This window comes from Myotis yumanensis, unplaced genomic scaffold (genome assembly GCF_028538775.1).
Source record: "Myotis yumanensis isolate MYYU_CA2020_CCGP unplaced genomic scaffold, mMyoYum1.0.hap1 SCAF_6, whole genome shotgun sequence".
Lineage (NCBI taxonomy): Eukaryota > Metazoa > Chordata > Mammalia > Chiroptera > Vespertilionidae > Myotis > Myotis yumanensis.
In genome coordinates this window covers 87,726,514-87,751,889 of record NW_027223757.1, presented here as the reverse complement: position 1 = coordinate 87,751,889, position 25,376 = coordinate 87,726,514, and the positions used below count along the sequence as shown (strand labels likewise).

Below are 25,376 nucleotides of genomic sequence, written 5' to 3'. Positions count from 1 at the left end.
TGGGCTACCAGTGAGTGTTTGGCAGCCAGCCAGTTCTGTGCACTATAAAGAGTGATGCGGATCTAAAAGGTGACTCAACAATGACCCTCTCAGGCAATGGTGGCTTCAAGCTGTCTGCGCAGAAGGAGCAGCAATGTGGTTGCACAGTGGTCCCAGAAGCTGCTTTTGCAGGACACTTTTCATAGCACAGCATTAAACTGAGGAAACACCGAAAGCCTGCATTGAAGACTAAAGCTCCACTCTCAGAAGCTATTTCATATGGTAAAAAAATCTCACATTTCACTGGATAAAATCACTTCCTATTGAGCAGGACATACTCCTAGGCCAAGAGAGAAATTTAAAAGAAACAGTATGACAGTAAGATTGGGTAAGCCTGATAAACATTTCCCAAAGGCTGTTCATTCCTCTCCCCTTTTGGGTTTTACAGGCGCACAACAACCAGTGCTGATATTCTGATTCTTATCGGTAGATCAACTAGGAACTTTGTAAATTAAAATATTCACAATGCTATGTGTGTGTGGCCATCTTCAAGACTGAAAATTTTGATTTTAGGGGCAGGAATTGATAAGTAAAATATGGTTTTTGTGTTTATATAATGTGGTCTTATGTTTTTGTAACAATTTTTCTTTTCAATCTCACATATTTTCAATAACTTTGAAGATGATTATAGTTAATGCAGCCTTCAGTGATCTACATACTGTCTTTATATCACATATGAGATATTCCAAGATCTTTAAATATGTGTTTATTTCTTGTCATAGCTTTACCTTATATTCTGTTCTTAAGTATCACAGTCTTTTTTTTAATCACTCTGCTATTTTGGAGTAAAATATCTCCACGGGAATTCCCATTGATGTAGACTAGGTTAGGTTAAGAAACTCTCTCTTGGACTGAACAGGAATACAGAATGTATAGACTCTTTAAAGAAAACCAGCTACGACCAACAGCAGCAGCCAGAGTCCAGAACCCAGCTTTCCACCCCAATTCTCCTTTCTAAGAACACTCTCTACCTGCATGTCCCGGCTGATCTGGTCCTCCCCTCACTGCATCGAAGACTGAAAGTACCAATCTCCATGCGTTCTCTAAGCTGATACTCTAGCTTTTTCAGGCTAAAACACCCTGAACTCAAGATTACTAACCCTGGCCTCACTGGATAAATAATTCCCTGTCTAGTTCTTCACACAGTGAATGAGCTCTCTTCATGTTCTCTGGCTCAGTCTTGGTCAGCAAGGCCAGACCAAACCTGCTGGTTTAGCATGTGGCCATCAACACTTGCCTTCATCTTTTTTTGAGATGGCTTCAGAACACGCTGTCCAGCAGCAAAATACCCCCCAATGAGATAGCCCTCTGCTGAAACGAATGATCCCAAACTGCCATCTTCCTTTCTGATTTTTCTCTTTATAGGACACACAGCTGTTAGAAAAGCAATCAAAATCATTTTCCCTGGCTGAAGGATTTCTAGGTCCATCATGTTGTCAAAGTAGTTTTGTAAAAGAGAAAAATAGAGTAGGCACGCATATTCTGCTTGAAATGTAAAAGTAAGCGTTGGAACAATCTGGGACATATGACAAGAATGTTCCAGCAATTATGATTCACCGTTCGAATAAGAACATCCTACTATGTTTTATTGTGCTATATCCCTCCTAACAGGTCTGGAAATAGTTTGATGGATTTTTTATTTTTACACCCTCAAAGATTTATTAGCTGACAAAGATTTGGGGAGAGCTGAATGTCAGAGTTAGTGATGGCTCTTCTTCTGTTGATGTCAGAATTCAGCAGATTGCTTCCCTGTGGGCCATTTCTCCAGGATTTGGAAAATCAAAGTGAAACACATTTATATAGAAAAATCCAAGTATGCTGAAGTTGGCACATACGGCAAATTGCAAAGAATTTTAGCTGTATCTCTAATCAGAGTTATATTCAATTATCATCTCTGTTTGTCATCCTGGAACTGATGTCATCATATCATCAGCACAAAGAATTGGTCTCTGAACAACAGAAACTCTATAACCCCAAATAGTCCCCCCTTTTGTACCTGCAAGAACAACCATGGCTAAATTTAATCCTCAGTGGCAGTCGGTAACTCATCCATCTAGCATATCTACTTATTTTTTTAATTGACTAACTTTTTTTTCTTTTCCTTTTAAAATTCAGCCTGGCTTACCAATTTCCAAGTCTGACCATACACATAACTGGAACAATACTATTATGGGGCTAAAAATTCTAATGATCTCAAGAATTTATAGCAGTTCATCAAACTGTCTTTAAGGAAAACCTTTTTTTACACATTCTAATTACCTTCAGATTACAGGTACACTGACAATACATTTACTGTCCTGTGTATAGACAACAAGGAACTTCTGGGATTACACACCACGCAGAACTCAGGTAAACATTTAAAAAATGTTATTTGTATGAAAGAAATTGATCCTATCACGTTGATGGCAACAGCTCTCAATGCAATCTTTGAGTTTGGACATCAAGATCAGCAACAGATGAGGATTTGAGAACATGTCACTCACAGTAGAGATGGAGATGCTGAAGGAAGAACTAGAAGCACAGATGTCTAGTCTGAGGTATAATATTTCACTCCATGTGATCGGCCCATACTATCTCTCCGCGTTTGGAAGATTCACAGTTCTCTCTGTGGCCACAATGATCCCTTGCTGTTAGAATTGGCAAGACTCCAAGTGGCAAACCTCAAACATGATCAAATTACTTGTTGAAGGTTTTGGGTGGCTGATAAGACCTCTGTCTCCTCTCTCCTAGCTTGAAACCAATATAAGGAATAGATGCAAAAGTCAGCCTGCCAAAAAATGAAAATATCTATCAGCAAGAAATGCTATAAAAATAGCTTCTGTGCTTAAAGCTATAGCAAACATTGATTTTTCTGCCAGTTTCCCCTGTGTATATTCCTGATTTGTAAGATAAGCAAAAAGCAATTGATCTGAGTTCTCTGTTCCCTTTCTTCTCCTTTGCTCTACGTCACAGAGATGCTGAGTTCTAAAGGTAGCTTTTCCCAAGGCCCCTGTTAGTTGGTAGCTGTCTTCCCACTTGGAAGACAGGGAGAGGGAGAATTACTCTGCCTTTCCCTTCCGCACACCCTCCAATCGCCTGCAGGTGGCTCCTACTAGCTGAGACCTGCCTGACCTAGTGGCTTCCCATTGTGGTAACCTCTGAGTTGCACCAGCATCTGGTTTGTCTTCTCAGATTCTTCCATCACCCATGAGACAAAACTATCTGCGTTGATTTTTCTCATTTTAAATACAGTGACTTATCTTTTTCTTAGTATAATACTATCCAGGTCGATCCAAATGTGGAATCTAAGAAACAAAATATGATGAACAAAAATAGATCCAGAGACATAGAAGCATGGAACAGAGTGACGAACTTCAGAGGGAAGGCAGAGGATGGTGGGTGGGTGGGAAGAGATCGACCAATGAACTTGTGTGCATATATGCATAAACTGTGGACACAGACAATAGGGTGATGAAGACCTGGGGTGGGGGGTGGGGATGGGCTAGAAAGGGTCAGTGGGGGGGGGGGGAAAGGGAACATATGTAATACTTTCAACAATAAAGATAAAAAATAATAAACACAGTGACTTATCTTCCTGGTTGGAACCTGACTAATATATTTAATTAAATATACTATATTTAATACTAGAGGCCTGGTGCACAAAATTCATGCATGGGGTGGGGGGCGTCCCTTCAGCCCAGCCTGCACCCTCTCCAATCCAGGACCCCTTGGAGGATCAGGCCTAAACTGGCAGTCGGACATACCTCTCACAATCCTGGATCACTGACTCCTAATTGCTCACCTGCCTGCCTGCCTGGTTGCCCCTAATTGCCCCCCCTGCCAGCCAGGTCACCTCCAACTGTCCCCTCTCTGCCAGCCTGGTTGCTCCTAACTGCCTCTCCCCTGCCAGCCTGGTTGCTCCTAACTGCCCCCCCCCTCACCGGCCTTGTTGCCCCCAACTGCCCCCCGCCTGATGCCCTGGCCGCCCCTAACTGCCCCCCCTGCTGGCCTGGTTGCTCCCAAGTTTCCCTCCCCTGTCACCCTGGTTGCCCCTCATGGCCCCCCTACCGGCCTGGTCACCCCACGCAGCCTGCTTGTTCAGTTGTTTGGTCGTCCCTCACTAACCTCCCTGCCAGCCTGGTCATAGGCAGCCATCTTGTGAGGGTGTGAGGGTTAATTTGCATATCACCAGCTTATTATCTACACTAATAAAAGACAAGCATGCAAATTGACCATACCTCCGCGATGTCTTAAGCCACGCCCACCAGCCAATCAGAGTGACTATATGCAAATTAAGCCAACCAAAATGGTGGCCGGCAGCCACGGAGCTGGAGCAAGCAGGAGGCTTGGTTGCCCCAAATGATGGAGGAAGCCAAGCTTTCCCACCTGCCACGGCCCACTCTGAGCTCCACTCAAAGCAACAAAGTTTTAATTATAGAAGGTAAATAAACCCCAGATACCTGCTTTCAGCCAACTGTGGCCATGGAGCTGGAGCAAGCAGGAGGCTTCCCTCCCGCCTGCCCTGGCCAGGTCTGAGCTCCTCTCAAGGCTACAAAGTTTCAATTATAGAAGGTAAATAAATCCCAGAATAAAAAAAAGAGAGAGAGAGAGAGAGAAAGGAGAGGCTGGGAACTCCGTCGCCGGGGGGCTTAGCTAGCCTGAAAACGGCCCTCAGCCCCTCACCCAGACTGGCCAGGCACCCCAGTGGAGACCCCCTACCCTAAAGGGGGTGTGGCCAGCCTGAAAACAGCCATCACCCCCTCACCCAGGCTGGCCAAACCTCCATGGGGTGAGGGTCCCCACTGAGGGGGGGCTTGACCAGCCTGCAAACAGCCATCAGCCCCTCACCCAGGCTGGCCATGCACCCCAGCGGGACCCCCACCCTGATCTGGGACACCCTTCAGGGCAAACCAGCCGGCCCCCACCCATGCATCAGGCCTCTATCTACACTATTAAAAGAGAAACATGGTAATTAGCGTACGACCGCTACCCTTTTCATTGGCTAATCAGTGAGTATATGCAAATTAACTGTCAGCCAAGATGGCGGCCGGCAGCCAGGCAGCTGGAAGCGAACATGAGGTTTGCTTGCTGCAGACTCCAACGTTCCCCACCTCACTTGCCTCTGAGCTACAACTCTAAGCAACTATATACTATGTTGCAAATAAGAAGATAAACAAAACTCCAGAAACCAGCTGGACTGAAAGCCAGGCGGACCGAAACTTTGTATCGATGTTTTCAGCAGCGAGGCCTCAGAGCTAAAGCTGGCCCAGAATAAAAAAAAAAGAAAAAGAAAACAAGGAGCGGTTGGAAGCTTCAGTCACTCGCTTCCGGAAAACAGCCCTCAGCCCCTCACCCAGACTGGCCAGGCACCCCAGTGGGGACCCCCACCCTGATCCAGGACACCCTTCAGGGCAAACCAGCCGGCCCCCACCCGTGCACCAGGCCTCTATCCAATATAGTAAAAGGGTAATATGCCTCCCAGCACCGGGATCAGCAGAGCAGCGAGGCTCCCGGCACCGGGATCAGCGTGACAGGGGGCAGCGCCCAAACCCCCTGATCGCCCTGTGGCTCTGTGTTTGACAGGGTGCAGCACACCAACCCCCTGATCGGCCCTGCTCTGTGGGTGATAGAGGGTGGCGCCCCAACCCCCCTCCACGGGCCTTGCTCTGTGTGTGACAGGGTAGAGCCATAACTTCTCCATTGGCCCTGCCCTGAGTGTGACAGGGTGCAGTGCCCCAACCCCCTTATCCGCCCTGCTCTGTGTGTGACAGGGGGCGGTGCCCCAACTCCCCTATCGGCCCTACTCTGTGAGTGACAGCGGGGAGCTCCTCAACCCCCTGATCGGCCCTGCTCTGTGCATGACAGGGTATGGAGCCCCAACACCCCTGATGGGCCCTGCTCTGTGCGTGACAGGGGGTGGCGCCGCAACCTCCCCATTGACCCTGCCTTGAGTGTGACAGGGGGCGGTGCCCCAACCCCCTAATCGGCCCTACCCTGAGCGTGACTGAGGGTGGCATCGCAACCTCCCAATCCGCCCTGCTCTGTGCATGACGGGGCGGCGCCCCAACTCCCCAATCGGCCCTGCTCTGAGCCCGACCAGGGGCTGCACCTAGGGATTGGGCCTGCCATCTGCCACCCGGAAGCAGGCCTAAGCCAGCAGGTCGTTATCTCCCAAGGGGTCCCAGACTGTGAGAGGGCACAGGCCTGCCTGGGGGACCCCCCCCCCCCCCGCCGAGTGCACAAATTTTTGTGCACTGGGCCTCTAGTCCTATATAATAAAAGGGTAATATGCAAACTGACCCTAACAGCAGAAAGACTGGGAATGACTGGTCACTATGACACACACTGACCACCAGGGGGCACGCTCAATGCAGGAGCTGCCTCCTGGTGGTCAGTGCACTCCCACATGGGGGAGCTGTGCTCAGCCACAAGCCAGGCTGATGGCTGCCAGTACAGCGGTGTTGGTGGGAGCCTCTCCCGCCTCCTCAGCAGCGCTAAGGATGTCCGACTGCAGCTTAGGCCTGCTCCCCGCTGGCAAGTGGACATCCCCCGAGGGCTCCTGGGCAGCCAGAGGGATGTCTGACTGCAACTTAGGCCCAATTCCCCAGGGAGCGGGCCTAAGCCAGCAGGTGGTCACCCCCCAAGGGGTCCCAGACTGCAAGAGGGCACAGGCCAGGCTGTGGGACACCCCCGTCCAGTGCAAAAATTTTTGTGCACCGGGACTCTAGTATAGGATAATATAATGCTCTCAATATTATACAAGACCAATAGAAGTATAAAATTTTTGCATTTCTTTCAAAGTCACAGACAAGATACTGACCATTTTGCCACACAAGATCCTTGCATATATTTTACCTACAATTTAGTACCTGTAAGCTTGCTCTGAACAATATAAACTATGTAATTCAAAATGCCTAAATGTTTCCCTTGTTTCTACTTGTCTGCCTCAAAAATTATAGCTAAAATCTCTCCTTAATGGCAATAAGTTAACGCATCCCAGTTGTCTATTATATCCATCTATCTTCTTTTTTAAATCTAGTTTCTCTTTTAAAAATTTTGCAATTTTTGACACTTTTGTCCAGATTTATAGGTTTTAATATTGTTTCAAACTCACTGGAAAAACAGATGATATATGTAGCACTAACATAAACATTTTGTTTTTTTATTAAAAAGCCATGCTACATTTGAATCTTATGAGGAATAATGAATTGTTATAAATGACACACACATTATATTCATCAAGATAGATCAAGTTACATTGTGGTAGCAAATTAACAAATTGCACCATAATCTCAGAGGCTTAAAATCACAAAGGTTTCTTTCTTACATTATTTGTCAATATGGTTTAATGGTGGCTCTGCTCAGTGGTTAGAGCGTCAGCTATGCTGGGAAGGTGCTGCCAGCTTGTGAGGCACCATCTCAACATAAGCTTCAGGGTTGCCACAAGAGGGGAAGAGACCAAGGAGAACCTCATGCTAGTTCTTAAAAGCTTCAATGCAAAAGTAGCATCTCACTTTGAGAGAGAGAGAGAGAGAGAAAGAGAGAGAGAGAGAGAGGAAAAGAAGAGACAGATTGGACACTTCACACTTCATTGGCTAAAGCAAGTCACATGAACTCTCTTCAAGGAAGCCTGTGCAAGAAGGAATAAGCTAGACATTTTGGTGAGCACTGTTCATCTCTATAACACTTACTACGTTAAACATTCGAACTGCTGGAAGCCAATCCCAGCATGTCATAATTGCAAGCATTTCATCAAAAGGTTGATGGAACAAGGGCTGAGTCCTATATGTTGTCACCTGTTGGGAATGGCTGAGGGCATTTCCCCAAACCTGAAAAGGATGATTGCTTGCTGCCAGACAGCTCAGGGCATCTTAATCTACATGTTATTGCCTCCTACTGGCCAAACACCTGAACAGCCACATGCAAATTCTTCCAATCTGACAATGGAATCTGTACCTAACCCTACCCTTTGAAGTGTATATCTCCACCTCACCTTAGGACAATTTGTGTTAATAAATAGCAAGGGGTCCTGAGACGAAGAGATCTTAGTTTCTTTAGCTAGGCTCCTCTGACCCCCAAATGCCTTTCAAAATTATGCTTCAACTCTGGACTCTTTATTAAGTTATACACAGCCCTTCTCCAGATTGCTGAACCCTTCTTAATGCCAGAACAACAACCCCGGCACGAACAACACAAAAAGGAGCAAATACGAAAGTAGAAATCTCCCAATCAAAAATAACAATGTCAATGTTTGAGTGAAAAAGCCTGCTTTTTCAAAAAAAATCCTCACCCAAGGATATGTTTTCCATTGATTTTTTTTGACAGACTGGAAGAAAAGGAGGAGAGAGAGAGAGAGAGAGAGAGAGAGAGAGAGAGAGAGAGAGGAAAAGAAGAGACAGATTGGACAGATTGATTTGTTGCTTCCCAAATGCATCCTTACCAGGGACCAGGGATTGAGCCTGCAACTGAGGTATGTGCCCTTGACTGGGAATTGAACCAGTGACCCATCAGTTCATGGGCCAACATGTAACTACTGAGCAAAACCAGCTAGGGCCTCAAGTTTTCTTTTGATCTTCTTCTCTTGTCTTGTAATCTTTTTATTTTTAACCCTTCTACATTTTTAGCTATTTTTGTAAAACAAAGAATGTATTTAGGTAATATCTAAGACATTAGAACAATATCAGAATAAACTCTTTGCTTCTGATGTAATCAACCTTCAAATACCAGTATATGTTCCTTAGTGCTCCCCCCACACCTATACTCCATATATATGGATAGGTCTGCAGATGTTTTCTTTCTAATAACTTTATCTTTGAACATGTCATCTTTTCCCTGAAGAGTAGTCTGGGAATAGATGAGGAAATATTCAAATTAAGATAGTTTTACTATCTGCTATATCCTTAGCTTTAACAGCATACACTTTTCTCAATTTTTTGCTCTAAGAGGTCTGGGATGGTAAAACCCTTAAGTCACAAACTCACTGAACCCCACTGAAAAAGAACATCTTTCTTGGCAACGGGCCTGGACTACTGACCACAAAAAAGTCTGTCTTTAACATTTCTTCTTAGGATGCACCTTTTGTAGTGCAGAATAAATATCTCTGTAACACTGCGCCCCCCATACTTGCCTATGTTCTTAGATCTCAACACTCTGACCAAATGATCATCAGATTTGGGTTTGAGAATTGTGACCCTTTCGTAAAGGGGAAATTGTATCCTGCCTGAGGTTGGAGAGTATATATGTTGGCTCTCAGCACCCTCCCACGCCATAAGTCAAATTTCATAGTATTTGGCAGGTTTCCTCCGGGTTTGAGGTTATGGCTGTTTCCTTGTTTCACTGAAGATGGCTTTTATTCCCCCTCTACATTTCACATGTTGCTGCTCTTGCTGGCGAATTTCAATAACAGGGAGTAAAAATTACTTTCTTCTGCTATGTTTAATCAGAAATGAGAATTTTAATGATCAGAAGAAACTCTAGAGCTAAGTTTTTACAGCTAAAAAGATTATGTTTCTGTAATCATGTATAGAGGCTATGTACATTTTAACATTCTAATAATGACTGTACCATACCACTTTGCTTATTTTAATAAATGTTTTAGATCTCAAAACTCATGGTTCATGCAATAGCACGAATCAGATTAGATGAGAGCAGAAAGCAAACTATGTTATAACACAGAACCACTATTTTAAAATGTATATTTCTCATATATAAAATATAAAAAAAAGAAATGCCTGGCATAGAGTATGTGCTCAAAACTTAAGTTTATTTCCTTCTAGTAAGGATATACAGTAGATAAGAAGAGGAGGTTACAATTGTGAACACATCTTTGCTAAGGCTTTTAGCTGCCTATTGGGACCTACTAATAAGAGAGGCTATCCTATATGATAAAAGGGTAATATGCAAATTGACCCTAATGGCGGAATGACCAGTCTATGATGCGCACTGACCACCAGGGGGAAGGTGCTCAACGTGGGAGCTGCCCCCTGGTGGTCAGTGCACTTCCACAGGGGGAGCACTGCTCAGCCAGAAACCGGCTCATGACTGGCCAGTGCAGCAGTGGTGGCAGGAGCCTCTCCTGCCTCCATGGCAGTGCTAAAAATGTCTGACTAACAGCTTAGGCTGGCTCCCCGCTAGCCTAAGTCATTAGTCGGACATCCCCCGAGGTCTCCCAGGCTGCCAGAGGGATGTCTGACTGCCTGCTTAGGCCCACTTAAGCCTTCAGTCAGACATCCCCAGAGGGGTCCCAGACTGCGAGAGGGTGCAGGCTGGACTGAGGGGACCCCCCCGCCAAGTGCATAAATTTTCATGTGCCAGGCCTCTAGTTTGTATTACAATAAAAGCAGGACCCAAAATATTTAGCCTGCTGCATATTTTGCTCTTCCCAGGCTCACAAATCTTGGTCTAAAGGTGCTAATTATTTACAATTAACATATCTTTCAAACAAGACTCTGTAAGTATATGTGAGTCAATGTCCCTCTAAGGGTGGAGTGGAATATGATTCTGTAACACTAATTACGACCCAAATCCTCGATTCCCACACACAGCACACAAGGCAACAGGCTTAGAGTTGATGACAAACACAACCTAATAGCAAACGTACCCTTTCCTCCTTGTATTACCCGGATGTTATCAGACAACAAGGACGCTGCTCCTGAGAGTGGCCTGAACAACTGACTCAGCTCATACGGTCTCCCACGGCCTTTACACACCAGCAAGGTCACCCAGTTCACTCCCGAGTGTGATAATGAGCAGAGTCTGAGAGTCTGCAAAGCACAGCAGCACAACTCAGATACATCTAGCATGTTTTTATTTCAAGCCAAGAATAAGGTAAAAAGACCTTGAATAGCTCCTGGAAAATTAAATTCGATAAACATTACTGGCAGGTTATTTGGAAAGTTTTCCAAAAGGTCTGGGGTCTCACAATTTGTTTTTGTTTTTGTTTCAAGTCAAAGTCATCTGTGATGTGCTCTGTACTCACATACATTCAATTCTGGGCCTGAGATTTAGGTCTTATTACCGGAAATGATCAGGCCTCCCTCTCCCCATCAATTCAATAAAACAATTAATTAATGACTGACCACCTGGTTGCCAGGTACTGAGACAATAGAGAGGAACCAGTTAACAGTCTTGCCTTTAAATAGTTGCTCGCTGAGAACCACGGGGGTCTTTCCAAATGTCATTTAATTCAATTCTTACTATAATCCTAGAAGGTAGGTGTTGTTATGCTCATTTCACACGTTAGGAAGCGTGGCTTAGAGGGTTAAATGACGTGCCCAAGGACACACACCTGGGAAGGGTGGAGCCGGGAGCAGAACAAGGTCCCTCAGAAGCTCATGCTCTTCACCACTACCTGGCCAGGATGTGAGGAAGCCACAGAGAGACCATCAACACTGGCCAGAGGAACTCACTGGCCGGTTCACCTGGGGAAGGAAGCCACATGGGGAGAAAGCATGACACCTCCCAAGGGCCCCTGGACTTTCCAATGTTGGCACAGACCATTCTTTTCGAACAAAGCTCCCCTTCAAGCAGTTTCATTGCAAATGCTGTATATAGATAGAGCATATTACTGCTTCCAAATTAATCAAGGTCAAGACCTACACCTGGTACCTACGGTATAAGAAATTATATCCTAGTTATTTGGACACTGCATTAACTTGCTAGGGCTGCCTTAACAAAATACAACAAACTGGGTGGCTTAGACAACTGACACTTATTATCTCACAGTTCTGAACACTAGAAGTCCCAAACAGGCTTGTGGACAGGGCTGGTCTCCCCTCTGAGGACCCACTCCAGGAGCCTCCTCCTAGATGACCATTTCATGTTAACACGGCATCCCCCACAGATGGGTCTGTCTCTAAGTTTCCCCATTCAATAAGGACACAAGTCATATTGTTCAGCGCTCACCCTGATGACCTCATTTTAACTCGATTACCTCTGGAAAGACCCTGTCTCTCAACACGGTCAGGTTCTGAGGTACCAGGGTTAGGACTTCGGCACAGGAAGTGGGGGTGGGGAGGGGGAGACACAGTTTAACCCGTAACAGACTTCACTGTGAAGTTTTGGTGGAAAGGACCCCAGACACTATTCTCTTTTCCAAACTGGCTTGTATACGAGGCTCATGTTACCCTTATGATTCACTTTGAGCTACTTTATCACTCCTTAAAATGGCACTTTTATCAACGGAGGCTATTTCTAGAGGGAGGACTCAAAATGAACATTGATTTTGTTAACTTAGGACAGTTTTTTTTTCTCTCTCTTCAAGATTCAGGTAAAATCTCCAGGTTCCAGAAACTTCTGATAAATTCACTCCAAGCTGATGACGACCGACCACCCCTTTCCATTTCCAGGCCACTATGGGAACAATGGGGTGGCTGCAACTGGGCATCACACTTCAATCCAAAATAACACAACACTTTCTAGTAAGTGGAATCATTTGTCAGTGAGCTGTTACATTTCTAAGTATGATACCCAAAGCAGAACCATAAAATGAAAAGACTGATCTGAACAGATGAAGAACATAAAGCTAAACTAAAATTTATAAAATGGGGAAAGCATTTGCTGAATATGTGACAAAGACGAAAAGTTACTCTTAATGTCCATTCACTCAATAATCACTCACTGAGCCCTGCTATGCATCAGGCTCTGTTTTAGGAGCGGAGGTTGCAAGGTGAACAAGACTGAATCCCAGTCTCACAGAGTCAGCACATCAACTGGACCTCCTCTGACACTCCAGGGAAATGCTGGAAGCTACCCATTGTCTACACTATCAGGAAAGTGTAAACAAGGAACCCAGAAGGCTGATGGACCTTGAGCTCTGGCAAGGGCCAAAGCTATGCACTGATTATTTAGTGGAGACAATGGTGGCTCAAGCAATTTCCTGATCTAATAGTTTCAAAGTAAATCTTTACTAATATTTACTGACCTTTAAGATAGTCTGTCTGCTACTGGAATTGCCTGCCTGACTAAGGGCAATATGTGTATCTAAAATTGAATAAAAGGCTGGCAGGGCCTGAGCACCAGTGAAGCCCTCCTACTAGAGTTGGGCTCTCTGCCTGGCTCCATTTCCAAATTCATTATTTCTTCTCTAGTTTCGTCATTTGTTGCGGCACTTATTTAGGTCCCAAATGCAAGCCATACAATGTATGTATATGTGTGTGTGTGTGTGTGTGTGTGTGTGTGTGTGTGTGTATACACACTGGGTGGCTTAGACAACTGACACTTATTATCTCACAGTTCTGAACACTAGAAGTGTATACACACACACACACACACTGTATATATACTTTTTGTCTACCAAATTGGCCAAATTTTCAAATTTAGTGGTGTTGGTGAGGATGCGTACTACAGACCTGCTCACAAACTTTTCAACAGCTTCTTAATGGAAAATCCCAAACTGTCCCCAACTTTCACCTGAGCACATATACATGCTAAAATGTGCAATCCTGGGCTCTGCTGCAGAGATTCTGAATCCATGGGTTAGAAATAGGGTCCCAGAAACTTGTCTTTTGACTATAACAGGAAACTCTATTGCAAGTTATCCTCTGACCATGCTTGAGGACAGATTGCTTAGAGTATGGGCAGGGTCAAGAAAATGGTCCCAGCTATGGAACTGTGCAGGACTGTCTTGCTCAATTAGACTTGATTAATTGATAGAAACATTTAATTACTAGAGACCCGGTGCACAGGATTTGTGCACTGGTGGGGGGCATGGCCTGCAGGTATCAGCCAGCTGTGGGAGTGCTGCTCATCTTGATCAGCCAAGAGGCGTTCTCACTATGGGAGCGCACTGACCACCAGGGGGGTAGCTCCTGTGTTGAGCATCTGCCCCTTGGTAGTCTGCGTGTCATAGCGACTGGTCGACTGGTTGTTCTGGTCATTCTGTCACTTGGTCACTGGGCTTTTATTATATAGGATAAGACAAAAAGTATCAAGTGTATGCCATTGTAATTCACCTAGTTACTAGTAATAGGAAAGCTACATATTATAGGCATGTCATTTGGGCAGCTTTGCCAGAAAGCTACATCTTTACACTCCCCAGGGAACCACAGGTCTATCCCCTGCAGGTCACAGGGGGAAGGGACTGGACAGGGAGGAGAACGGGTGCATGTGCAGTGAGTTGGGGTGATGTGAGGAAGTACTTGACTGTCAGTCACACCTGGGAACAAGTTATTGGCCAGAATGGGTGTGGCCACTGCAAGGGCCTGAAATTTGGGATATTTCAATCCCTTGAACAAAGGAGTTTGCTCTCTTGGCAAATTGCACTTGACTCCTGGCTTGCAGGGCTCTCTCGCTCCTGCTTCCTGGCATTCGCTAGACTAATGGACTGCAGCTAGCCTGGTGCTAACTGGACCTGGATGCATCATGGGAGGGAAATTCTGGACACTGGCTTTGCTTTTAGGTCTAGTGAAACCCAGTTACACTCCTTCTAGGACTGGAACAGGACTTTGGAAACCCAAGGGTGTAATTCCATGCAAATAAAAATCTCTTATCCTCCTGTGCGAGTCTCAGAAAATTCTTTTCCTGGAGATATTGTGAAGACACCACCCCCAGCACCAGTGGGGGAGAGGACGCCCCAACTTCTCCAATAACAAAGTCATGCTTGCTACTGGTGGGCTTTGACACTGGGCCACACACAGTTCAGTTTTTAAGATATTTATTCTCTTTGGCCCAGCAATTCAACTTAAAAAATTTTTACCCTAAGGATATAATCAGGTCTTATTCAAAACACTGGTAGACTTATAGAAACTATTTAAGAGTTTGGAATAAGTAAGAAGAGGATGAGGCTAGTCTTGATCATTTTTCCTTGACATGCTGGCTTTGAGAGAGAACTTGCAAAGGAAGAGCACTCCACTGGTGTCCCACATTTGCAGACTTTGTTTTGCAAATGTTTTCTGGTTACTATGGCAACTTCTGGATGTCTCCGTGTAAATGGGAATTTGGGGAGCTTATTTTTGAGAAGAAAAAAAAGAATAGTGCTTTCTTTTTATCCTGGTAAGCTTGTTCTGTGCTGTCAAATTACATTCTGACAGTGAGGTTTAATCTAGAACATGCTTCATTAGAGACTGAATAATAAAGTATTTCCAGAGATTGACAGTTCTTTTTCATTTATATTTTTATGTATTTGCTTTCAATGAATTCAAGAGATTAAACTGAAGTGCTAAATACTTGCTATCCTTTTAAATAATTCATAAATAGATCCTCACTTGGAGAGTTTGACACATGTGAGTGTGGTCGTGGCATTTGTGGAATGAGGCACAAGGAAAGAACACGGCCCTGGGTCAGTCAGACCTGGACACTCAGCCAGTGTTCTGACACCCTGAGCCTCAGTTTCCTCTATACAATAAGAATCAGAAATAATATAATTATACAGTGTCTACAACAATGTCAAGTCCTTTGAGCAGGTTCTCAGGAAAACATGGTAGCTATTCTTACCAAAGAAAAAATAAAAGCAAGCCCAGAAACATCCCACATCTATTAGATTTGGTTTAAAACAATTAGGCTTTTCACTGGAAAATGGAATACATTAAAAAAAACATAATACATATCAGCACTATTTGAATTGGACTTCTTCAGGTTTCAGCGTATCCTATATAATAAAAGGCTAATATGCAAATTGACCGAACGGCGAAATGACCAGTCACTATGACCTGCACTGACCACCAGGGGACAGACGCTCAATGCAGGAGCTGCCCCCAAGTGGTCAGTGTGCTCCCACAGGGGGTGCGCCACTCAGCCAGAAGCTGGGCTCATGGCTGGTGAGCACAGCAGCGGTAGCAGGAGCCTCTCCAGCTTCCACGGTAGTGCTAAGGATGTCCGACTGATGGCTTAGGCCCGCTTTCCGCGGGGAGCAGGCCTAAGCTGTCAATCGGACATCCCCCGAGGGCTCCTGGACTGCGAGAGGGCACAGGCCGGTCTGAGGGACCCTCTCTGAGTGCACAAATTTCATGCATCGGGCCTCTAGTTTATAATAATATCATTAGATACACATCAGTAAGTAATAGGAAAAGGCTGTGGGGATTTTGTAAGATGAAGGAATATGACAGATAAGCTTGTATAAAGGAAGTCTGAGATCCTTAAAACTTTATACCAGTGTGAAAAGATGTAGTGAGCTAAGTTGACAAACTAGATAGCAAAGACCTAGCTTTTAAGCTTATAGAAGTCACGGTAACTAAGGGCCAGGAGCCCCCAATAACCCATTATAGATGAGGGGACGCCGTGGGGACAGGGCTTGACTTCTCTCAGACAAGTGAGTCACTTCTGAAGGAAGTTAGCACTGAGGCAGGGACAGGCTTCCCCACTGGTTTTCCAGTAGCATTGATTCTCATATGTCTCTGTCTCTTGGTTTGCTGTTTATTAAACTGTGTATGAAGGAACAGGGTTTTTAAAGGAGCATGCTACATCAGACTCCTTAATTTCTAATCTGCCTTTATTCCTTAATCTTTAATTATTGTGACAAATTAGAGCACCACAGATGACCACATGGGCAAAATGTTGAAGCAAAACACAAATGCCTATTTTGTAAAGCAAAACAAGATATTCTGAAATTTAAAACTATGTAAAGGTAACAAACTGTCGAATCTCAGAGGGAATGTGGGGGTGGGTGGGAAGAGATCAACCAAAGAACTTGTATGCATATATTCATAACCCATGGACACAGACTATAGGCTGGAGAAGTCTAGGGTGGGGGGCAGGTGCGGGCTAGAAGGGGTCAATGGGGGAAATAAGGGGACATATGTAATGCTTTCAAAAATAAAGATTAAAAAAGACTTTGTAAAGGTCCCCTGAAATGAAAGTAATAGTTTGAGGGTCCTTAAGTCCATATCATATGTGGCACATAAGCTCAACTTATAGAAGTTAGTCTATTAAAAAGTATTGATGCAGAACTGTAAAAACCACCACCAACAACAACAAAAGTAAGGGCCCAACACAGAAATTGATGTTAACGCTGTATTTTCAGTATCTGAATTCGGTTTCCATTTCCATTTACTTGTCTTGTATCTAAGGTAGTACATTCAAAAGAGTGAAAATGGGGCAGGAAGAAAGGTCAGTTGATAGGCTTTCCCAGAATGCTGATCCTCCCAGCTTATTGTCCTCCCCTGCTGCTTGTCACCAGAGACAGAGAATCTGGGAGCATGGTTTAAAACAGGAAACTGCCAGGACTAACGGTCAGCTGCGCATTGGGAGAACTGTCCCCACACCACCACCACCACCACCACCACCACCACCACCACCACCACCACCCCACTCCTTTCCCCTTTCGCTGGATGACAGCTTCGTGACCCTCCATCTCCAACCTGTAACTGGTTGAGGTCAGGGTCCCCTGACCACGGCGGGTCAATCCTGGCTCCTGCCTTGGGATCCCAGGTAAAATACAGGTGTCCAGTTAGATTTGAAGGTCAGATTAACAACAAATAGTATAAGTATGTCCCCAATATTACACCGAAACGTACTCATTTTACACACTGGCAGTGTTCCCAGATCTGCCAGCGACAGCTGCCAATGCAGAGAGCACTTCCTGTGTCCCGTGCACTAATTCAAACACTTTATAAGTGATCCTCCACTGAATACACGAAAACATATGGAAATGTAAACACACACCAACACATGGGTAATTTGGGATTAGGAAGAATGAATTGTGTATTTTTAAATTGCAAACATTATGCAAAAATTCCTATAATTAAGATATTTAATGAGTTGTCATTCATTAGCTGCAAACCAATTTGTATAAAATTGAAAAATATAAAAATTAAGAGCCTAGATGCTAATTCCTGCTAATTAAGTCACTGTTGAGCTTGGGAAAGTCTTCTCGCTTCTCTGGATCTAGGTTTCCTACTCAGCAGCTGAGAGTTGGATGGGATCGTGTGTAAGGTCCTTGCTGTTCCTAAAATCCCATGATCTCCTCTAGTGTGCTAGCAGCCTCACAGGACAGTCTCTCACCTCTGCAATCATCCTGTTGGTGTCTCCTAAGAAAAGCAGGTTCAGAGCCTCTTCCTCCGTGGTTGCCTGATGGCGAGACAGGTTTTTCAGGTGAATGTTCTGATCAGGGTCCTCCAATATTGTCACTTTCCTAGGAAGTGGGAAAAACAGAAACGAGGTACTTTGAAAATGAAAGGAACTTGAAGTCTTTTTTGTATATAGGCTTAGTTTTTAAAAGATGTAGGGTATGATGTCTTGAACTTATAAAAATCAAATAACACACGAGGCAGCAGACAGGACTCAATTCGCATCACACACTGACATGACCTTGACAGCACATCAACTAGTTCTGTGGCTCCTGATTTAAAGCCACCTGTCTTTGCAATCATCAGCTCACTAAATCATCTTGAAATGCATATTACCGAACTGAAAATGCAAATAGATAACCTTCTACCTATGTCAGGAAACTTGGCCATTTGTGTCATAATTCAGTTACTTACATCGGTAATGCACTAATTATTTTGCTGACTTTCCACCTTTTTTTCCAATTTCAATTTATGTGACATTTGAAATTGGTCAGCTCAGTCATTTAAACATGATGAGAACTGAAGCAGCTGTCTTCCCTCTAGGAGTCATTGCCTTGTCTAATTTTCTTATCAACAGGAGTAAAACATTCTCAAGAAGTCTTCTAAAGGCTTTAGTTTGTCATTATTTTTATGTCCATCAGATGTGCTTCTTCATCCTTTTTCTTTTACAATATGCCCTTTCCTTCCATTACATCCTTGTAGTCAGAGTCTTGGGGCTGGAATTATGTTCATTTCACAACTGCCTTCACGGGCATCCGAGCGTCAATGCCGTGTCCTCCCAGGTGAGGCCTAACCCTTCACCCAGAGTGGCTTGTCCATATTCTCCTTAAAGTCCTTGAGCACTTTATGCAACTGAATACAACTTGGCCAAACTCCCCCTACTTTGCTTCAAAGGCCTACAGATGCAAGCAATGCAATTAGTGGACAGAGTTCCCGTCTGCCTTTTGAGTTTTGCCTTCCTGACCTTCTTGAGAATCGTTAAGGGAAGGAAATCTTATCATTTACAAGTACTGCACTTGCTTGACTTGAGGATAATAAGTAAAGATGGGCATCTTCTGGCATTACATCTCTAAAAATACAATTTGCAAGTAAACATTTGTCACTCGCCTGTTTATAAAAACACACCTACGATATCTTAAAAATGAAGATTTTTCAAATACCGTAATTCTCACCCTTCCCTTTTGTAAGGAGGTTACCTGACTTTCAGATGTAATTTGTGGGCATTGAGAGTACTAATCACAGGAAGAAAGTGTAGCTCTCCCCGCACATCTGTGACCAATATGTCACTAATTATGTGATTTTTTTGCCGAGTTTTGGACTCCTTTTTGTCTCCTTCAACAATACCAACTAAGATGGAAAAAGATCTCTTCCTTTAATGAAAACAAGTGTATTTTATTTATTTTTCAGCAAGACTCATAAGTAAGCTTATTAAAAATGTTTGTGAGTCCAAAAATGCTTGGAAAACATGAAGGCATCTTTAACTGAAATGGATGAATTGTGTTCTATTTTTAGGAACCTCCTTTATTCCTTCAATTTTGTTTTCACCCTGATCCTTTTGAAGTGCTCGAGAAGAGTTGACTAAATTCAATCCCTAGGGACACAGAAGTTAGAAAACGTCCTAAACCCACAGGTTCTGGGTAATATTGGAAGGAAGATAAAAGTATGAAATAAGTGATGAGACGGTACATAAAAAGTGGGAGGAGAGTCCTGTCTGTTTCAACATGAAGATAAAAAGAATTCTCCAACTCTGAGGCAGTTACCTCTCATGTGTGTGGTGAGGCCAAGACAGATGCAGTGCTATTCTGTGCGAGTTCAGAAGAGGGGGAGGGAGCAGCAGAAAGTGAGTCAAAGAGGATGCTCACACTCACTGGGCACCACGCAGGCCAGACACCTGCGGTGTTTCATTTAATCCAGGTGTTCCCCAACTTGGCTGCCACAGGAACCACCTGGGAACTTAAACAAAACAAGACAAACAGTGGTGCCAGGTCCCTCCTGAAATTCTGATTTGATTGTCCTGGGGTGTGGTCTGGGTATCAGAATCTGTAAAAGCTCCAGGTGTTTCTCTTGTGCAGCTAAGGTTGAGAGCCACTAGCTTCAGCTTTCCTTACCCTTCAAGGCAGACATATGGGGAGGTTTCTGGTTGCTTCATCTTACTTTCCACCCAGCTCCACCTCATGCCCAACTGGGAAAGTTATTCATCTTCTTGGTTGTCACTGAAGTCACTCTTGAGCCACATCTAATTGGCAAGGTCACATCTTAATAACCTGTCCTTCCCTGGGAAGTTCCTTTTCTACCTCCCTGACCATGCAACTGCTTGGTCAACTAGGCACCACAACAGTAACTAAAGCTCAGGCTAGGATTATGGGTCCACCTCAACTTCCACAGGGTTTATATCATTGCTGAGTCAACCTAAGTGATAGTAAGGACACAGCATACATATATCTCTCACCATTATTTCACTGAAATAAAAAACATGGAAAACAAGCAACCATGGCATTCTAAGAGTGTTCACTTACTGGACAACCTAAATGAATTTAGGATTATATTTCTACTAGAGGCCGGGTGCATGAATTCATGCACAGGTGGGGTCCTGTGGCATGGCCGGTGATCGGGGCCATTGGGGCTGGCCAGCCGGTAGGAGGGACCCCGAGGGTTTGGATGTAGGAGTGCACTGACCATGAGGGGGCAGCTCCTATGTTGAGCATCTGCCCCCTGGTGGTCAGTGTGCATCATAGTGATCAGTCAACTGGTCGACCAGTTGTAATGGTTGCTTAGGCATATATATATATATATATATATATATATATATATATATTAGAAGTCTGATGCATGAAATTCATGCAAGAGTAGGCCTTCCTTTCCCCAGCTGCCAGCACTGGCTTCCCTCTGGCATCCAGGACCCAGGCTTCCCTCACAGCCCCAGCTTCCTCCGGAAGGACGTCCAATCTAATTAGCATATTATGCTTTTATTATTATAGATAGAAATAATAATTAGGAGCATAAGGTAGAAAGTGTTTGTGAAATGTCACCAGTGACATTTGGTGACATTTTTTTTCTAATGCAGAGCCTTTGATCTCCAGTGTGGCTACTTCAGAACCATTGGACTTCTATATTTGCTGGTCCAGCTTTGTCAGTTTGTTCAAAATAACTCTGCACATGCCCCCTTCTCTGCATGTCATTTTCAGCTCTCTTTCATAGCGTACCACTACATGTTTCTCTGACTTCTGATATTATGGTTTCCTCTCTATTTTCTGATTTCTTGCCAAGGGAGACTTTGAAACGTAAATAAAAAGTCAGGTTGGTGTCCAAAGTAATTTAGCTTCTTTCATGGCTGTGCCCCTGCTTAGGGTGCATCTCGGGGCACCTTATGAAGGACTCCATCTCTGGCATCCATATGGATTCTTCTGCAGTGCAAATTTCTCTCCCCAATCAGGATCGCCCTGGCCAGCTCTTCTCCTTCCATTGTTCCCTGGTTTCTGCCCAATCCCTTGGTTCCCTGGTTTCTGCCCAAGTCCAGGAAGAAAGCTCTGGACTTTCCCTTATTGCCCTGCCTGTCCTCATTGAAAAATCCCTTTTTTATTAAGCCTTGAGCCTGTGTTTCAGCTCCATCCCCTCTCATGCCTTTGCTCAGAAAAGCCCAGTCATGCCCTGGGTACTACCTCTCACCTAGGTGGGCTAATCTGGGAGTGAGAATGTCTTAAACTGCTGCGGGTGGAATGCTTTTTCAAAGTTGGAGGAAATAAGAACCATTAGCAAAAGTTTCTCCTCAAGTTGCTTCCTTCCTGGCACTTTCTTTCCCCCACTCTCTCACAAATCAATAGCTATTTCCTGAATCCTTAGTCGCCACTTGATTCTGACTGTAATTTTCGTGGGCTTGAAAGACGGCTTTATTAAAGTTTCTTAAATAAACATCCCAATTCCAAGATGGAAACCCCCAAACTATTTATTTGATTCTTTTTGAAAGGGCCTGTGAGTCGTTTTTCCTACAAAATGTTTCTAAAAAGTTTAGATTTCAAACAAAAGTCTCTGATAGTCTTAACTTGGACACCTAAGTGGAAAAGTTTTGCTAAGTATACTCGGTCTGCTTAATGATGGGGAAGAAGCAAGCTTTGTATTTTCTCTGTAAACAGAGAATCTTTTCCATTTAGCTAAGTAATTGGAATTTGCAGGCTCTTTCTAACTGAAGGCATATAAAGAGCCATAGCCAAGCTCTTGTTCTCAATAATGGAAGCCATCAATGAAAGAACCTCCCAGCCCCCTCGCCCGCCTCCACAACATTCCACCACCACCAACTTGCCCAACAGGAACTTTCCAGGAGTTACTGCAATGAATCTGGTTTCTCATTTTCATGTTATAGGCAAAGGTTGCCATAGGTGATTTATTTTATTTTTTTTAAATATATTTTATTGATTTTTTACAGAGAGGAAAGGAGAGAGATAGAGAGTTAGAAACATCAATGAGAGAGAAACATTGATCAGCTGCCTCCTGCACGCCCCCCAGTGGGGATGTGCCCGCAACCAAGGTACATGCCCTTGCCCGGAATCGAACCCAGGACCCTTGAGTCCCCAGGCCGACGCTCTATCCACTGAGCCAAACCGGTTCGGCAAGGTGATTTCTTTTTCTTCTACTTGGGAATGCCCCATGCCATTGAGTAGACAGGGCACTACATAATGGTACCATGTCCCAGGGGCTGCAATGAACATAATGAGGTTGTATATTTATTATGACAAATGTCGGTCAGAGTGAAGTGTCATCTAACAAAACGAGCATATTACAACAATTTTCCAGCAAATGGCAGGGGTGCCTTTTAATAGTTCACACGAAGGTGCCCTATGGACTGGAGGCAGCCTTGTTTAGTTACCTTGACGTGGAGCAGTATCAGTAGTAGGCAGGCCTCATGAAAATGGGAGGGGAACCACCAGTCTCTCCTAAGTAACTAGATATGTTTCGCATGTTGTTAACATGGTCTCGCTATTTACTTTAATAAAGAGAATATTCTCTAGTTCAGCAGTTTTCAACCTCCTTTTATGTTCCATCCCAACACACCTTCTCAGATGTTCTCTATGGTGAAGATTGGGAGAAAAGAGGAGATGTAAACTTTTAGGAGAAATATGTAAGGGGGGCCCTCCTTCCTGTATTTTAACAACTTCAAAGGTACATTTTCTTTATGTTGATTTTTTTTTAATCTAAAAGATATCATTTGTTATAAATGATAAAGAGTTGAAACATATCAATTGAGGAAGTTTTATGAACCTACAACACATTTTTGTATTGGGCTTAACCTAGACGTGTAGTAGGTGGTTGGACAGGCATAAAGCAGAGCCAGGACGATGGGCCGGGCATAGGAGGTCACCAGGGTGGGAAGCCCTGGACGTCTAGCAACGGACAATCGTAAGGCCCCAAGCTGACCCTTCCTCGCCTAGCATATTGCTGGCCATCTTGTTTGGAAGCCCTGGCCCTTCCTCCCTAGAGATAACATCTAGGCCTCAGTTGTATTTCAGCTTCAGGCCCAGAAAAGCAGCAAGACCAGACCCCCTGCCCTGGTGCTCACCTATCAATCAGGGGAGAACCCAGCCCTGAAAGGACACACCTGGAAAGCTGATGAGTATTCCATTGAGGTCTTTCCCTGGGACCGCCTTAAAAACTCCACCCTTAAAACCCTTAGGATGAAAGGCCCAGCTGGCTCTCCCTCCTGGGAGCCTGCCCTTGCCTTTCCCCTCTCCTTCCTACCCCCCAGGGGAGTCACCTTGACTTTCCTCACTTCTAAGCTCCAAGGGTCCTTCTTTTACCTCTATACCTTGTTTCCTAAGCCCATTTCTTCTACAAATTACTTCTTCTACCTCTGTGGTGTTCCAAATAAATGTTCTCTTATAGTTTGAGTCTTGAATTCTTTCCTAGCCAGTACCAAGGTGGCTGAACCCGGGCACCACTGGTCTAACACCTGGTTCCCACTGCCGCCAACAGACAGAACAAGCTAAAAGTAATGGATATTTTTGCTATTTAACTACTATTGAGATAATTTTAAAATTCTTTCTAGTAGCTCCAAATTATATTTTTTCTTTATAGATCTAACATTAGATCTTTTTACGGATAAGTAAAAATATAGCCAATCACATGACATTTTAGAAATTAAGTTATTTAATTTAACTTGCTAAAAACACCAGGTTCTCTAGCAAATATTTAAGGAAAATTTATACTAATTTTCTACAATCTCTTTTAGACGATAGAAGCAAAAGTAATACTTTCTAACCCATTCTATGAGGCCAGCATTACTCTAATACCAAACTAGACAAACACAGTACAAGAAAAGAAAACAATAGACTATATTTCTTATGAAAATAGATGCAAAAATCCTCACCAAAATATTAGCAAATCGAATCCAATAATATATAACAAGAATTATAAACCATGACCATGTGGAATTTACTTCAGGTATACAAAGCTAGTTCAACATTCAAAAATCAATTATATAATCCATCACATCAACACACTAAAAAAAGAAAAATCACATGACCATATCAATAGATGCAGTAAAACCATTTCACAAAATCTGACACCCATTCATGATACAAACTTTGAGTAGACTAGGAATATTGAGGAACATTCTCAACTTGATAAAGACTATTACAAAAACATATAGCTAACATCCCACCAAATAGTGAGAAACTCAAAGCATTTCCACTAAGATCAGATATAAGGCAAGGATGTCCTCTCTCACCACTGCTCTTCAACTTTGTACTGGAAATCTTCACTGATGCAATAATGCAAACAAATATAAGGAAAAAAAGAAAAGAAAAGAAAAAGAAAGAAAGAAAAGGTATATGAATTGGTGAATTGGAAGGAAGAAATAAAATTGTCTTTGTTGACAGATGGCATAATCATCTATGTAGACAATCTAAAAGAATTAAAGGGGAAAAAAAGCTGCTGGAATTGTGATTATATCAACAATGTAGACTACAAGGTTAATATACAAAAGCCAATTGTTCTCTTGTATACCAGCAATGACTGGGTGGCAATTGAAATAAAAAAGAAAATACCATTTACATTAGCACCCAACAAAATGAAATAATTAGGTATAAATCTAACAAAATATACACAAGATCTATGGAAAGAAAACTACAAAACTCTGGTGAAAGAAACAGAAGAGGAACTAAATAAATGGAGAGATATTCCATGTTCATGGATAGAAAGGCTCAATATTGTACAGCTATCAGTTCTTCCCAACTTGATATATGGATTCAATGTAATCCCAATAAAAATCACAGCAAGTATTTTGTGGATATTGACAAAATAATTAGAGTTTAATTGCAGTTATAAGCACTTACCTGAAAATAAAAATTTAAAGAAGTGAATTTA

At 43.5% G+C, this 25,376-nt stretch overlaps 1 protein-coding gene across 1 annotated transcript in view; it reads right to left on the bottom strand.

The window, feature by feature from the left end:
- The window catches only part of KIF6 (kinesin family member 6), a 404,956-nt gene that overhangs the window by 271,828 nt on the left and 107,752 nt on the right, over positions 1-25,376 (bottom strand). The window contains exon 6 of the mRNA XM_070419405.1: positions 17,956-18,085. Coding sequence (XP_070275506.1) covers positions 17,956-18,085 — 130 coding nt within the window. The remainder of the gene's footprint in view (positions 1-17,955; positions 18,086-25,376) is intronic.